The following is a 17,124-nucleotide window of genomic DNA, read 5'->3' as shown; positions in this document are numbered from 1 at the left end:
GGATAAGAACAGAAATCAGGCTCCGGCAGTGCGGCGGCAGCAGGAGGCCCCATTAGCTAAAGTGGTGCTTTAGGTTAAGAACAGTTTCAGGTTAAGAACGGATCTCCGGAACAAATTAAGTACTTAACCCGAGGTACCACTGTACTGCAGATACAAATTAACTTCTATTTTGTAAAGCAAGAGATAACCAAACTCTGTTTTAGTGAGGCTGCACTTGTGAAATGCCTACCAAGCAACTGATCTGCAACACAGAACAAGACCCCCAGCATCCCATGATAACACAAAGATGATACGTAAAAGTCACTATGATCCTCTTGACAGAGTGATGGATGTGTTCAGATTCCACCTCAGTGTAGCCTCATCATCTTGGCAAGTCACTCTCTCCCTCTCCATTTTGGTTACATTTGTTAATAGGAATCATATTGCTTTAAATGTTCATATCTGGTCTTCTTTATCAATTCAAAGCAGCTTACCCCACAGAACACAACTCTCACTGGAACATGACATGAAATGCCAAGGTAGCAATTTATTGGTCTAGGATTACTGGAAACATCTGACTTGATCTTTCTCTTTTAGCATCCTGTTCCACTTGGCTGTCACGGGCTCAGATAGAATTTAAGAAAGTGGCCGAAGCAAACATTACTCTGCCCTGTCACCATCGACTGTACCGCCTGGGGCAAACAAGCCTAGACATAGAATGGCTGCTAAAGAATTCCGATGCTGAACCGAAAGTGGTATGTCTATCCCCTGAAGTTCAAAGTTCCTTAGTTCACACTATCCCCACATAGATTCTGGGATTAAAGGAATAAAACAACCTTGCCCTCACCCAGGGCTTTTTTCAGCTGGTGTAACACACATGTGTTGTAAATAGTGACGGCGCACATGCGCCCTACATAGCGAAGCCACACATGCGTCGTACGTAGTGACACAATGTGTGCGCAACCGGTTGTTTGCCCCACCCTGGGTGTCGGTTAGCCTTTGTTCATCCCTGCATGTATGCTAATATATAAATATATGAGACTTCAGAGTCCTATGAAGAGGCTTTTGTTACAATGCAAACTGGGAAATACCAGCCACACCTTTGGTCATACCGAGATAGCAAAACTAGTTAACATTGATTACTAAGCACTACACATTTTAAAAGCATACAAGAGCCTGCTTGGCAAACAGCCGCTCTATATTTTAAAAGAGCTCCCGCATTGGACGACAGATTTCTGGTGAAAAGGGTAACTTAGAAAATTTAGAAGAATTGGAGTGCAATCTTGAACATGTCTAACTAAGTAGTATGCCCCATTAAGTTTGATTGGGTTTACTCCAAGGTAAGGGTATATACAACTGCAGCCTTAGACATGAAAAGATTTTTTGGCTGTAAGTGTTTTCTGTTAAACATTAGTCACACTGTGAGACAGATGGATGCCAACAACACTGTAAGAAACACCAAACTATTCCATAAAGGGATATACACGCCTTAGTTATGTTTGGATTACGTAGTGTAACACTCTACGTGGGGCTGCCTTCGAAAGCTGCTCAGAAACTTAAACTGGTTCAAAGAGCTGCAGCCAGATTGTTGACTCAGGCTAGTTATGGGAAGCATACAGTAAAAGGTAAAGGTACCCCTGCCCGTATGGGCCAGTCTTGACAGACTCTAGGGTTGTGCGCCCATCTCACTCAAGAGGCCGGGGGCCAGCGCTGTCCGCAGACACTTCCGGGTCACGTGGCCAGCGTGACATAGCTGCTCTGGCAAGCCAGAGCCGCACACGGAAACACTGTTTACCTTCCCGCTAGTAAGCGGTCCCTATTTATCTACTTGCACCCGGGGGTGCTTTCGAACTGCTAGGTTGGCAGGCGCTGGGACCGAGCAGCGGGAGCGCACCCCACCGCGGGGATTCGAACCGCCGACCTTTCGATCGGCAAGCCCTAGGCGGAGGCTTTTACCCACAGCGCCACCCGATGGGAAGCATACAACTCCCTTGTTAAAACAGCTCCACTGGCTACCAGTCCATTTATAACCTATAAAGCCCTACACAGCTTAGGTTCAAGCTTTCTGAAAGACTGTACTCCCTCACATGAACCTGCCTGGGTTTTGTGATCTTCGGGAGAGGCCACCCTCACAGGCACTTGGTGGGGACATGGGAGTGAGCCTTCTTGGTGGCTGCTCCCAGACTCTGGAACGCCCTCCTTGTTGTCCCTCTGCCAACAGGTGAAGACTTTCTTGTTCCAACAAGCTTTGGGGAACTGACTGGTTTAAATGAAAGGGCTGGTGCCATGCTGTTTTTCTTGTAATTATTTGTGTGGTTTTAATATATTTTATATATATACTGTATATAGTTTTAATTCTATAATTGTTTTTTTACAATGATTTTTTAAAAGAAATTTATAGCAGTTCTTATTTTTATCTGTAAGCCACCTTGAATCCCGTCAGGGAAAAAGATGGAGTATAAATAAATATCTCAAGTGAAAAGATTAAACACATCTGTTGTCATACAAGAAGGCGATTTTTTACCTCTAAAAGCCTAGGCTAATGATTGAATCAGAAGACTTTTCTCTCAAGTAACAATGTTACTGTGTATAAAAAACACATATTCTTCCCCAGACACAAATTAAAGGAAATGAATCATAAGCATGATTTTATACAAAATGTAAATCTTATGAAGTATAGCTGCAGAAGGAAAAAAGGCATTGTCCAAAGGTCATTTAGTGAAGCACCCTCCAATGAAGGAATCACAGCATTGAGGACAACACATCTAGAACAAGTTACTCTTGTCCAATTTTCATTCAGAGAATGTTGAAGGTTAACCCTTAACTACAATGACAAATTATGAAAGACAGAAATAAAACTCCCCAGAGAGGTAGTCATGCTAGTGGATTAGCAGATGAACAATGTTGAAGTGGAAAAAGCCCTTGGAATAAGAATAAATCCTAGAGATTTTGTTTTTATTAAATTAGCAATGGTGAAATGAAGAACAAAGTAACTAATGAGTGGACTCTCTCTGCCTCTCAGGTGATAAATTATGCAGGAAGCAACACCTACACTTACTTTAATGATGAACAAAAGGGTCGTGTTTCATTTGCCTCCAACAACCGGACTGGAGATGCCTCTTTGGAGATTTCTTTCCTGCAGCCAAGCGACGCTGGCCAATACACATGCAAAGTTAAAAATGCCGGGCAGTATGAATGGACCCACATAACCCTGAAGGTTCTAGGTAAGGCTCTTATGAAGTTGTTCCAAGATAAGCACTTAGTTTATCTATTGAGTATCATGTTATTCTGGCTTACAATTAAGAGTAGAAATCTGATATTTTTTTCCTATTCCCAGAAAAACCTTCCAAACCCAAATGCTGGAAAGAAGGAGAGATGATAGAAGGGAAAGAAATCAGTTTACAGTGCAATACTGTCTCTGGCACTGCACCCATAATGTACAAATGGGAGCGTATAGAAGAGGATGGAAAAGCTGGGTCCCTGCCACCCATGGCACATATCAGTAAGTCCACTGTTGTCCCAAAACCACCTTTAAGCAAAGGTTCTCTTGTGGCTGCTCATTATGGCAGCTATCAAAAGCAGGGAATGTTTCTGGGTCTTCTGCTCCCCACAAGTATAAAAAGCTGAAAGTCTTGACATATAGAGTAGCTTTACTCCCTGCAAGAGATCTAGAAGGTTCTACATTATTTATTTAGGTATTATATTTATATATTAATATGCAAAATCCAAAGTGGTTTACATAAAACAGTGTAAGATCTGCATGATCAATACAAAAAAAGAAAAATCTATATACAATATTACAAAAAATGCAAAGAATAAAATGTAAAGCCTCAAAGTTGGCGGCCATCAACACATTTGTCATAACAAATTTCATAGTCTAAACAATGTATCCTTGTCCTAATTCATGAAATCTTGATTTCCCCCCAGATTTTTCGAATCCTGCACAATTTCTGCTGAAGAACCTCACATGGATGGCAACAGGGTTATACCAGTGTACTGCCTCTAATGAAGTAGGGCAGGAAAGTTGTGTTGTAAAAGTGACTGTGCAGTGTAAGTATACAGGGAATCCCAAGTGTTTCTAAGGTTGGATGGAAAAGTAGTCCAATATTAAATTAAACATTAAATTCACAAGAAATGTCAATTGTACCAAAAAAAGGCAGTTCATGAATATTGTAGAAAAGTAGAACTAGAAGGCCACTGTTCAGATCTTGGCCTCATCACTCTCCATCTCCCATTCTCTCCACACAATAGCTATCAGTTTACACAACGAAGCTTTGTTCCCAAGGCACAGTAACCAAGACCCTGCAGTCAGCCATTGAGTCTAGACGCTGCACCCCTCTTTCTCCTTTATCAATCTCAGGTGTTCTCTGCTCACCTTTGGTCAAGCATGAGGCTCTTAATCTCAGGGTTGTGGGTTTGCATCTCAGATTGGGCAAGAGATTCCAGCATTGCAGGGGGTTGGGCTAGATGACTCTTGTCTATGATTCTATTATTTAGGGATCCCTACAAACTAATATATTTTTGGTAGAAGCAGCATCTCTAGGTTTCATTAATGAGCTATGTCTCTGAAGCAAAGGCCACACTTTTGAATTATCCACTCGCCTAATTGTATACTGAGCCTCAAATTTGACTGAAGAGGGAGAAATAATTTTTTATTTTCCTGTAGAGCAATAAAATATACTTACCACCAGATGCTGAGTAAAAACTACATGGGAAGGATTCACTGCAATGAATAGGTTTTGCTTTCCTGCTTAGGCACTTAATGATAGCAATACTGTGGGTCATGAAGTTTTCCAAGTTAGTTTTAACCAGAGATTAGGGTTTTTGGAAAACTGTTTTCCCCCATGACACGGGAATAAGGGTAAGGCTCACATGGTTGGCAACAAGTCTTTGCCAACATACACACAAATCTAGGTGTGTGCAACCATGAGGAATAGATTTGCTTTTAAATAAATGGACAGGAGGAATAAGGAAGTCCTTACAACAATAAGCAGTAACTGCTTTGTGTGGTGTGAAGGAGCTGTGCTCCCAAGACAGGCGTCACCACAGCAGCCTACCTAGAAAGAACTTGGGTGGAACTCGGCAGAGGCAAGGTCAGGGCTACTTAGGCATACCAGCAGAAGAACTGGATTAGTTCCAATGGTGCACTCCCACAGCCCCAAATACACCACCATGCTGTCAGCAGCAATCACCTATGAAGAAGATGACCTCTCTCAACAGACTTTTCTTGTCCCATGACATGGTCTGGTGATGCATGATGCAGCCACCTTGCTCAAGATAAAGAGGTCTTCTCACAACAAAAACCCCCAAAGTGATTTACAACAAAAAATAACAGTAATACAAATACATAAAAATAATTAAAAACATTCACAGCACTTTGTGAAAGTGATCTGACTTAAATTTCACCTTTTTAAAGCAGAAGTAGACAGAGATTTATCAAGGCTTTATTTTTTTCCTAAAATAAATGTAAATATAAATAAAGGGACATTCAACAGAGAAGAGGTAAAAAGGGCTTAACCTGGACTACAGTGTTTATGCAGATCACTATAGCAATTTGAGTATGCTGTTATTTTTTCTTTTGGACACAGTATTAGAACTTCTTTAGGAACTCCTATACAAGAGGATTAAGTTGCATGGAAACTCACTGAAACAGACACAACATACTGTGGCAAAATGTTTTGTTCTTTGGCAAACATAACACTGTATGCATTTATGAATCAACAGATGCACAAAATTTTGGCATAGTTGCTGGAGCAGTGTGTGGAGCAATGGGGGGCCCTGCCCTGGTTCTCTTGGCGGTGTGGCTGACAATCAAGAAAAAAGAGAAGAAGAAATATGAAGAAGAAGAGACCCCAAATGAAATCAAGTAATTACCTCTAAAGTATTTCTATTTACAACTCTCCAAAGACCAAATTAACACAACATTACCTTCCTGTGTCACAGAAGGTCTCAGAACTGGCAGAAGGGGGGAGGGGGAGATTATCACTCAGTGATAAGAGGTTTCTAATCGGATGGGGAACTATGTGTTGAGATTCCTCCGCTGCAGGGGATGGACTAGATGACCCTCAGAACCCCTTCCAACTGTACAAGTCTATGATTCTAAGCACATGATTTACACGGGATCCCAGACTGAATCACTGGCACCCCAATTTAAAAGGCCCCCAAGTAACAGAGCTGGGAAAGATCTCTGCCAATACCTTGGAGAGCTGCTACAGGCAGCAAGAGAGAGTACTACACCAGCTGGATTAATGATCTGACAAAAGCGAATAGTTTTATGGTCCTTAAAACATTTACAAAAGTATTACAGGATAAGCCTTCCTGGACTAAAGTCTGCTTCAACATGAAATGTTATCATCAGGGGGCAGGTATTATGTGGATGTAGTGAAAAAATGTAAACAACATCAAAATGAGATTGAAAAATAGTCTTTGACAACTCTGCTGAAGCTTAAACATAGGCAGAAAATGGCAGCTTTATATACATACAGGCAACTCCCAATTTACATGAGGGTTAAGTTCCAAAGGCGCCACACATTTAAGTGAAATTGCATATAGTTGAAACACCACTGAAAAGGCCTGCACACACCCCATCCCACCCCATTTTGTGACTTTTTGGGTCACTTCTAGGTTCATTGAATCAGGTGTGCAGTCACGCACATATCGGACACACTTAAAATGGTTGCTGCCTGTATACCAGCCACTGTCTTTTGTTATCAGGCACATGTGGGCGGGGAAAAAGACTGGCTATCATATCACTCACCTGCCCAGTTTTTTATTTATGTCATTGCACAGATAAATTATATTACTGTCTATTAAAGTTTGTTCCTACCTATTTAAAAGGGAAATGCACTATGAATCTAGCTGCATTACAATGTGCAAGCCTGGGGCAAGTGGAGTGAATAAATGAGTCAAGACTGAAGTTTCAAGGCTAAATATGTGTTATTCTATTGTGGGAGACTTGTGTCTCTTCAGATGTTGCTGGATGACAACTCCCATCATCCATATTCATTGGCCGTGCCAGCTGGAACTGATGGTAACTGGAGTCTAATTAAACACCTGGAAGGCCACAGGTTTCTCACTCCTGCAGTAGGGAAAGCTTATGGACAACAATGCAGTTTAGTTTGAGATAATTGTGAACAAGTTAGTTACATGCTATTTCAAAAATATTCACTCATTAACCCATGAATGCTGAGATCCTTAACAAAAATACTGTGCACCTTGTGTTCCTTTGAAGAGGTATTAAATACTCATTTGTGTGTTACTTTAACTTGTCAGTGCTAATGAACATGGTGTAGACTAGAGGTTCTCAAACTTTCTATTCCTAAGGCTACTTGCGATGGCTGGAAATTACTGAGACTCACTAGTCACAAAACAGTAGTGCAGGGCAGTCAGCTACAAAATAGTGGCAGATGGAGGTGGAGTTTGGCATAATCAGCTGACGATTAAAATCATTGTCTATTGACATCTATTCCCTCTTCAGAAATAGCTAAATTCTTTGCCAAAGCATTTCCCTTGTGACAGACAGTTCCTTTTCATCGTTTTTTTTTTTTCCTTTTCATTTAAATACAGACTCCACATACAGATGCTGGGTGACCTTGGGCTAGTCACACTTCTCTGAAGTCTCTCAGCCTCACTCACCTCCCAGAATGTTTGTTGTCAGGGAGAAAGGGAAAGGAGATTGTTAACTGATTTGAGACACCTTAGGGTAGTGATAGAGCAGGATATCAAATCCAAACTCTTCTTCTTCTTCTTTTTATATATAGAGCTTTTATCTGCCATTTCCCAGAGCTGAATACCACGTTTATTCCATACAAGATTCACCCAGCTATATACTTATGCTTGTCAATTGAATTTGTAATAGTATTTTGTATATTTATTGTTTTAAGTGATCTTTTTAGATACTTTAGTTTGAAGCTGTATATTATTATTTAATAGGTGTAACAATGATTTCTGTCACTATAGTGAAGTACTAATTCATATGAATTCTTGAAAGAGCACATACTTTCAAGAACTGACAAATGACAACTTAGTGTACCAGTATGTAGCTCTCTCTATTCTAGCACATTACCCTTACCAGAACTTTCCTTAACTTTATTTGTGGGATGTTTAAAACAAGTCTGAACTACATGATTCAGCCTACACCCTTAGGAGAGAAAATGAAACAGTCATCCTTTAAGACTGCCCAGCCCTCATGACTCACAATATCCCATTTAATTTCTTTATAATCCAGCCATTAAGCTGATATCTGTGCTCTTTCACAGATTATTATTTTTTAAAAAAACCTCTGCATCTCTTCGATTGTATATTAGGGTTGGAATTTTGTAAGAGAAACCATTAGTACAGATTACCGGTATTTGCCTATGTGACACTTACCTGGACTTTTCCCTGTCCCTTGCTTTCAACCTTAGCATCTATGGAAACTTTCATTTCACTTCACTGTCCTTTTCTATACACAGGGCAACAAGAATGATGCAGGAAGAAATTGGAAGCCATGGGATACAATAGAAGTGCACAAACTACCTTGAGTATTTTATATAGGACAGGAATATATACCAAAAATAACATTAATGATTGAGAGAGAGGAATGTCTCTCAAGATACAGGAAATAGTATAGTACAGTTCTACAGCACTGGGTTTGGCTGTGGGGAAACCCAGGCTCAAATACCCATTCACCTATGAAGTTCACTTGGATGACCCCAGGCAACTCACACTTGCACAGCCTACCTAGTTACCGTACTTGGGAGATGAGATACAAATGTAAAAAACAAATTCTAGTTAACTGAATTGTATATCAGGAATGTAACACACACTAGATTTATCCAACTTATGTACAGAGTGTCCTAAGTCCTGAAAGCACTCTGTGACCCACTTTCAAGCTGCAACAAGTAGTTCAGGTTCATCAGCTGACTCCACTATATTAATATGGGTTAGATCACACACAAAGGAATGACTTATTAACACAGTCTGCCTCAGCACTTTGCCCTAGAACTGCAACCTTGGTCAAGGGTGAAAAATTCTCAAAGGTTTTATTACCCTGAAACCTTAAACCATGTTTTAAAGCACTTCAGAAGATGCTTCAAACCAGAGACAAAATAATTCTACCCAATCACATTTTAATGCAATGCTACTCAAAGTGGTAAGGGACATGGGTGGCGCTGTGGGTTAAACCACAGAACCTAGGACTTGCCGATCAGAAGGTTGGCGGTTCGAATCCCCATGATGGGGTGAGCTCCCGTTGCTTGGTCCCTGCTCCTGCCAACCTAGCAGTCCGAAAGCACGTCAAAGTGCAAGTAGATAAATAGGTACTGCTCCAGCGGGAAGGTAAACGGCGTTTCCGTGCGCTGCTCTGGTTCACCAGAAGCGGCTTAGTCGTGCTGGCCACATGACCCGGAAGCTGTACGCCGGCTCCCTCGGCCAATAAAGCGAGATGAGCACCGCAACCCCAGTCGGTCACGACTGGACCTAATGGTCAGGGGGCCCTTTTTCTTTACTCAAAGTGCTGGTCCGTGGACATGCGCCAGTCCACGAGTCATCAGCTTCCACCATGGTCCAAGTTGGGTAGGATGTTTTAGAGACCAAATATGGTGTCAATTCTTGGCACACTGTGCGGGGCTGCCAATCCACTACATCAGATAACTTGAGAAGCAACTGTTTTAGCAGACTATGACAGAATGTGTTATTTTAGCAACAGCAACCTAGAAGTGCAATTGTGTGTTTTTTCAATCGAATGTCAGGACAGCTTCATATTCCTGCACTGCAGGGGGTTGGACTAGATGGTACTCAGGGTGCCTTCCAACTCTACAATTCTATGATTAAGATAGGGAATACAAAAACATCATTAAGGAACCCCTAAACTTTTGGCTGCTAGAAGCAAATACTCAGGAGACTAGATTGTTCAGTTGTGTTGCTGCTCAACCTCATTTCAAACTTCCAGTGTTGGTCGTATTGGGAAATGACTATGGACTCAATTAATTACTGATCTGACTCAGTGTGGTAGTTCTTTTGGATTTGTTTTTTGGGCACGGCATGGCAGTTGTTGCACAATACAGGATTGACCCAATGCAGTAATGACACATTACAGCTGTGTGAAACACAAATGAGTTTTATATAAGGGATCACAGTAGAAAAATTACAAAGGACTCCTAAAAGAACATCTGGTTGGCCATTGTGAGAACAGGATACAGGACTAGATGGCTCATTTGCCTGATCCAGCAGTTTCTTCTTATGTTTTTAATTATCTTCACAGTGCATGGGGCCAGAAGTGACATGTATGTCATACCTGGCTGTATGAAGGCAGATTGTGTCTCCTCACACCAACACAATCAATAGTGTAAGGGAAGGGATTCAAGCCAGTCTTGCTGTGGTAATCCTTATACTGTATTTATACAAATTAATAGAATAGGTTTTGTAAAAGCCATAGTTTAGAGTTTAGATCCATATCACTTGTGTTACTTGCAGCATATCACTCCATATGAGCCTTTGGTTTCAGAGACTGCCCCCACCCACAATGCAATACACAATATTCCTGCTAACTAACTCCTGCAAACTTTCCTAACAGTAGATAACTGGTCGTTTTTTTAATCCTCTAGGATTTATATTTTGCATTTAAACCCTGAATTATTTAGAATGGTATTAGGATGATTTGGATAACATGGAAGTAAGCATTTTTATTCTTTTCATGCATTGTGAATGATATACATGTGTAATACAGGTGAAAAGATCAGCACTTAATTCAAAACCTTGTTGAACTTCTAAAGCATCTTAAAATTAATGGAATGAATATGTCTGGTCTTCATTATTTTCTACATTTAATCATACCATCTCTTGATTACAGAGAAGACGCAGAGGCACCAAAAGCCCGATTAGTCAAGCCTGGCTCTTCCTCTTCTGGCTCCAGAAGTTCACATTCTGGATCCTCCTCAACAAGATCAACAGCAAACAGTGCCTCCCGAAGCCAGCAGACATTATCAACAGAAGCCACTCCTCATATTACTCCAACGCAACACAACCAGGTTGAGATAGATGGCAGGGAAACTGAGCCAAAGAAAATAAACCACACCAACTTTATGAAAACAGAAGCCACACCAACCATGATGCCTGCTCAGAGTCGGGTTTTCCAGTCAGTTTGATTATTCCACATCTATTCAGGCTCCAGCTATGCCCATAACACACACACACACAAACAAACCACCAGCACTATATTAGATTGTTTACCTTCCAAGGGAGCTCCCCCACCACACACACTCAACCACTACATAATAAAACTCATCACTCAGTATTCTCTGCTACAGGTAGCCTTGAAAAGTGAACTCATGCTGGTTTTTTTATTATTATTTTTAATGCTTTTTGTGATTAACTCTTAAAGGAAGAAAAGGGAACACTGAAGTGGCAGGTGTCAAATGCTGGAGTCTTGAACCATTTTTTAAAAAAATAAAAAAGAGACACAAAAAATCCCAATAGATCTCTGAAGTGGAAATTTATTTGGTAGTTTTCATGAAATGTATACAAGAAGCAATACTGAAGTGTGTCGGGGGGACGATGGACAGTGTACTTCTCTTTTCTGTACTGGAAATAACACCATCCATTTTTAGGATGGATATTGCCAAAGTTACTATGTTGTTGCTTTTAAAAAGGCCAGAATAAAATGGAAAGTGTGATGAGTAAAACTTCTAATTAATGGTTTGGGAAATCTTGTTGTAAATATACTTGTGAAAGAAACACTCAGACACCCAAAATTTAAAGGAAAAAGCCAATGAAAGTTTGTTTACACAATGTGACCAGAACTGTAGAATTCCATAGCTGATTTTAAGAATTCCTCAAATTTTCCAAAGTACAAAAAGACTTCCATTATTACTATTTGTTACTGAAGATATAAATTTATAACTAGGCTGATTAAATGTTCATACTGCAGCTGACTGTTTTAAAGCCTGAATTCTGACATTTTATCACATTCAGAGTGAAACCACTAGCCTGACATAGTACAAGAATGATTCCCAAATGGTTGCTTAGAAAGTACCAATGGATCATGTACTGTATTGGCAATTCATTAACGTTAGATACAACACAAGGGGTTTCAATAAAGGTTTCTCAAAGGAAATCAGGGGTGAATTTTCTTCCTATGAGAGAAAGGCCTTTACTTGGAGAGTCTCTGTAACAAAATGTTTGGAAATATTTGAAGCATGCTCCAGTATGATTAAAATCACGTATCTAGGAATACTAATGGTTCTAGACAGTTAGTCCTACTCAGAGCAGACCCACTGAAAATAATGGACATGAATTATTTAGGTCAATTCACTTCAATGGGTCTACTGCAAGTACAGCTAGCTGGGTGCAACCCTAACAGTACCCCATATGTTTATTCAGAATTCTACTGTGTTGAAGAACGTGCTCCTAATGTTCACAGAGTAGTACTTTAAGTTTATTATCCCCAACTAAGGAACCTACTTTCCCCTTCTTCAAAATAAACCTAATACAGTGCCAATGACTTCTGTTTGCAGGTCATACTGAATTCATATTATGCACATCCTTAACATGAATAAATTAAGATATAAGGTTTATGGACCACTGAACAGTTTTATCACTGCACTGATTTGAATCACCACAGAGAAGATTGCAAGGTGGTCAACAGTTTATGATTTATTGTAAACTTCATTTTTCAAACTTTTAACTAGGAAGCTTTTTAGATCACTTTACTCAGGATCTGACCCAAGTACAGAAATGGATTAATGATTTGTATCACAAAAAAGAGGACACTGAAACAGTGATATGTGGCAGAATTTTTTTCAACACTTTGTTTCCCATTCAGAAAGCTCAGTAGTAACAATGAGTGGATGCTAACTGCAAATAAAATACTAGGCAAGTTTGGCAATTTCAAAGTTTTTAGTTTTGTTTACTAAATACAAGTAACATTAACATGCTAAATCAGATCACTCTCTAGGGCACCAAATTATTTTCCATTGCAAGCTTGAATCCCCACCCCAATTTAAATTATCCCATACAAATTACTCTAATTTACAAAGGAAAATCTACACCATTGTATTCTAATTGGCTAAGTTGTAAATATATGGTACGTGTGTACTTTGAGCCTTCACATGCTATTAAATTTCCAAACCAACACCTGCCATTTCTTTAAAGGTGAAGTACAAACTATGGATTCTACTAGTTTAGCACATCGTCAGTGGCATTATAGGTTAAAATTAACCCAAGTGAATTACACAGGTATTAAGGGAGATAAGATCTAAATAAAGGTGGAATATATTCTTTCAGATCATCAAATATTTCACATTTAAAGAGAATGTTAAGTGCAATGGCTTTTGAAGTAGACATGGTACTAAACACTATTTCATAAGGGAAATCACGCTCATGTTACGAGAAACCAAACTTTATTTTGTAAAATATTCTATTTAAAGTATTTACTGTTATTCTGTATACCAATTGCTACTTAGTGTGGGTGCATAAATCTTCTCTAGTTTTGTTTTAATTCTTAATTGGTAAACTGAGATTACGTCTACCTGCTATTATTGGTGTACTTGTGCTCAGAATGAGCAACACAAAATGAAACAAACATTTATTATAGATTCCTTTGAATCAACAATTTAGTAAGGTTGTTTTGTTGTTGTTTTTAAATAAAAGAGGCTGCAGTATAAATGCTGTAGTTCAACCAAACCTGGAAAAGTGTCACAATTTTGTTATGTAACTAACTTTATGGTCCAATTAATTATTTCAAACTGCATCAAGGAGAGGGAAAATGAGAGGAACTTCCTCTTACCTACTAAGTGTTTAGAGGAAAGAGATTAGAGAAGGGGATAGTAGTAGGCTTCCATATCCTGGCTAGCAGGAGATCTAGGACCTGGGAGTCTATACTATATGAAGAGTCTGATGGCTTTCTTGTGACCTATTTGTTTTGTTGATCCCACTTTACAATATGCAGTAGGACCTAAAGGTCATGAGATGCAAAGCCTGTCACATTTCTATGTAAACAGAGTAATCTATTCACACTTGCAGTTACTTATATGGTGCTAATTAGGCTAAATTGTATTAGAGAATCAATAGGACTTATTTCAAAATAAACATAAATTCCAAGAAATCCTACAAGAAAATGGAAATTTCAAGCTTTTGAATGCACGTATAACTAGAATGCCCTATGGATTATATAACCAATGAACACACAATTCCACTGGGGGGAATCATTCCAGCAACATATACCAAAAGACCTTATTTGAAGATATAAATAGATCCGATCTACAGCAGTTTAGTCACCCTTCAGAACCAACAACCGTAGCAAGCACATTTTGACATAAGATGATAGGGACACAAGCTTCCCTCTGACAATCTCAGATTCATCAGTATCAGGATTAGAGATGGGAGAAATTTCTTCAACTTCCAAGAGCCTACTTGAAAAAGAAAACTTTTAACAGGCTAATACAAGGACATCCTAATTTTGCCCCCAACCAAAGAGATTCTTAATTAGGTAACAATTGGGGGAAAGATAAATTTGTGTAGGAATAAGTGCCCCAAAATATTGAGATTGATAGGGAAATAAATTGCACAAAAGTTTCATCTTTCACCCAAAAGTGAAAGGCAGTGGAATTTCCATATCAATAGGCAGAGGATAGCAAAAAAAAGGGGGGATTTTTTTTTCATGTGAGGAATTAATTGCAGCCAGAATTAACCATGGTTTACAATGGCCCAATTCACATGCCACTGTAAACCACAGTTAAAATAAATTATAGTTTAAATATGAATGAAACTAGATTACTATTTGTGGTTCGTTTGGAGAGGAGGAAATTATGGGCCTGGGTCTGAATTAAATCAGACCACTTTTTGTTTTCTGGCAGCGTAGCAGGAATGGGGAAGGAAAAGCACTAGAACAATGCACACTCAAATTTAATCCATAGGTTTATTTTAACAACCATTTAAAGGGGCATGCAAATCAGGTCAATGCAATGAAAAATACATTTACTCAACAACATCCTACTAAATTTAATGGGCTTTACTCCCCAGTAAGTATGATTCTATCTGCCAGCAAGCTTATACATATTACTAAAAAAACAAGTTCCACTGTGAAATGGGACTATCTACACAGGGGACATAGGACGCTGCTGCCTTAAACCATGTTAGACTATAAATCCATCTAACTCATTATTTACACTGTGGCAGCAACTGTTTCAGAGAGTATTTCCTAATGCTTTCTGAAAATGCCAGGATTGAACCCAGGACTGTTTGCATGCAAAGCTTGTGCTCTACCACTGAGCTTCAGTCCTTCCCCTTGCACATTAGGCCTACACCTTTAATCCCAGAACCAATCATTCCTTGTCAGAACTAAACCAGCAAAAACGTGCATTCATTTGCTTTCTTTTGTGCAACTGTCTGCTGGTCATCAGACATCTAAATTAGAAGACCTTCCAAAGCCAGAAATACGTAACTCTGTGGCAGTATGAAACCAACCATCGTCCATCTCAGCATCACATATTGTTGAGGAGAGATGTGGAGCTAACTGCAAACAAGGTTGACAGGGGCTCAGCTAATCTGTTACCTGATTTTAGTACCCGAGCAGTTTTAAACTATATGAACTCCCTTTAAGAGGGGGGCGGGAAGGGGGGGGGGAATCAGAAACAAGACCCTTATTACGCCAACAAAAATGGAACACAACAGGAAGCAAACTTTCAGCTTTTTCTTTACACTCAAACAGACTGTGTGGTAAGGAGGGGTCGGGGAGAGACCTGGGGGTGGGAGGAACAGCTTGGGCTTGTTTGGTAAACCCTTTGGAGGGTTGTTGTTGTTTAGCCATCAATAGGTATGTAAAGCATACAAAATACAGTACAGTGGTACCTCAGGTTAAGTACTTAATTTGTTCTGGAGGTCCATTCTTAACCTGAAACTGTTCTTAACCTGAGGTACCACTTTAGCTAATGGGGCCTCCAGAGCACAATTTCTGTTCTCACCCTGAAGCAAAGTTTTTAACCCGAGGTACTATTTCGGGGGGGGGGGGGGACACAGGTGGCGCTGTGGGTTAAACAACTGAGCCTGATCACAAGGTGGGCAGTTCGAATCCCTGCAACGGGGTGAGCTCCCGTTGCTCAGTCCCTGCTCCTGCCAACCTAGCAGTTTGAAAGCACGTCAAAGTGCAAGTAGGTAAATAGGTACCGCTCCGGTGGGAAGGTAAATGGCATTTCTGTGCGCTGCTCTGGTTCGCCAGAAGCGGCTTAGTCATGCTGTCCACATGACCCGGAAGCTGTACGCCGGCTCCCTAATGGTCAGGGGTCCCTTTACCTTACTATTTCTGGGTTAGCGGAGTCTGTAACCTGAAGCTTATGTAACCTGAGGTACCGCTGTAATGAAATCTAACAGCCACAAAGTCTGCAATGATCTCAATAAATCCCCCTCTGGACTCTGCACCTGCCAGGTGGGATTCAGAGCAGACCCCTTTCTCCCCCCCCCCAACTGCCTTTGATTCCCACTTCAACCACCAGACAGGTTGGTTGGTTTCTCTATGCGTTGTACCCAGTGAAGATTTTATTCACACACACACCCGCCCTTCCTGATAGTGGTTCTTCACTCACCCTTTCTTCCCTTGCAGGACAGGGGTAGGCAGATACCATTTTGTGGTTCGCCTCAGGTACCAAAATGTATTGGGCCAGCCCTGGCCTTTCTCCATGGCGCTTATGCAGCTTTCAGGTTATGCCTGGTGTGTGTGTGCAATGTGCCCTTGAGCATATGCAGAATTCTGTAAGGCAATTCCCTCGCACAGCAGGTCGGCAAAGGAAGAAAGGTTAAGGGTACTGGCTTCAGAATGCCCTTCAGAAACTCTCTCATTTCACAATCAGTGTGGCATAGTTGATAAAAAGGGTCACGACTAGGACCTGGGAGCTCACAGCATGTGGCCTTGGAAAGAAGCCAGTTACTGCCTCTAGGCCTAACCTACCTCACAGGGTTGCTGCGGAGATTAAATGAGGGGAAGAACCACGTGCTCCATCTTGGAGGAAAAGGTGGGATATAAATGCAATAAATGAAAATGGGGGGGGGCACAATAATCCTAAGTGTGTTGAGTCGATTTACTTTCTCTCGAGATAGGTCGGCATTGTCCGCCCCTTGGCGCCCGAGCATGAACCGCCCGTCCCCAACTGACCCCGGCCCTGGCCATCAGCC

The 17,124-nt window shown here is 40.5% G+C and overlaps 1 protein-coding gene across 1 annotated transcript in view; it reads left to right on the top strand.

Moving 5' to 3' along the window:
- The window catches only part of CLMP (CXADR like cell adhesion molecule), a 54,783-nt gene extending 41,142 nt beyond the window's left edge, over nucleotides 1–13,641 (top strand). Inside the window, exons 2-7 of the mRNA XM_028708450.2 lie at nucleotides 577–734; nucleotides 3,002–3,203; nucleotides 3,317–3,481; nucleotides 3,907–4,029; nucleotides 5,704–5,845; nucleotides 10,811–13,641. Coding sequence (XP_028564283.2) covers nucleotides 577–734; nucleotides 3,002–3,203; nucleotides 3,317–3,481; nucleotides 3,907–4,029; nucleotides 5,704–5,845; nucleotides 10,811–11,105 — 1,085 coding nt within the window. The 3' untranslated portion in view covers nucleotides 11,106–13,641. The remainder of the gene's footprint in view (nucleotides 1–576; nucleotides 735–3,001; nucleotides 3,204–3,316; nucleotides 3,482–3,906; nucleotides 4,030–5,703; nucleotides 5,846–10,810) is intronic.
- The last annotated feature ends 3,483 nt before the right edge of the window (nucleotides 13,642–17,124 follow it).

This window comes from Podarcis muralis, chromosome 15, assembly GCF_964188315.1.
Source record: "Podarcis muralis chromosome 15, rPodMur119.hap1.1, whole genome shotgun sequence".
NCBI lineage: Eukaryota > Metazoa > Chordata > Lepidosauria > Squamata > Lacertidae > Podarcis > Podarcis muralis.
This window is presented reverse-complemented; position numbering and strand designations above follow the sequence as displayed.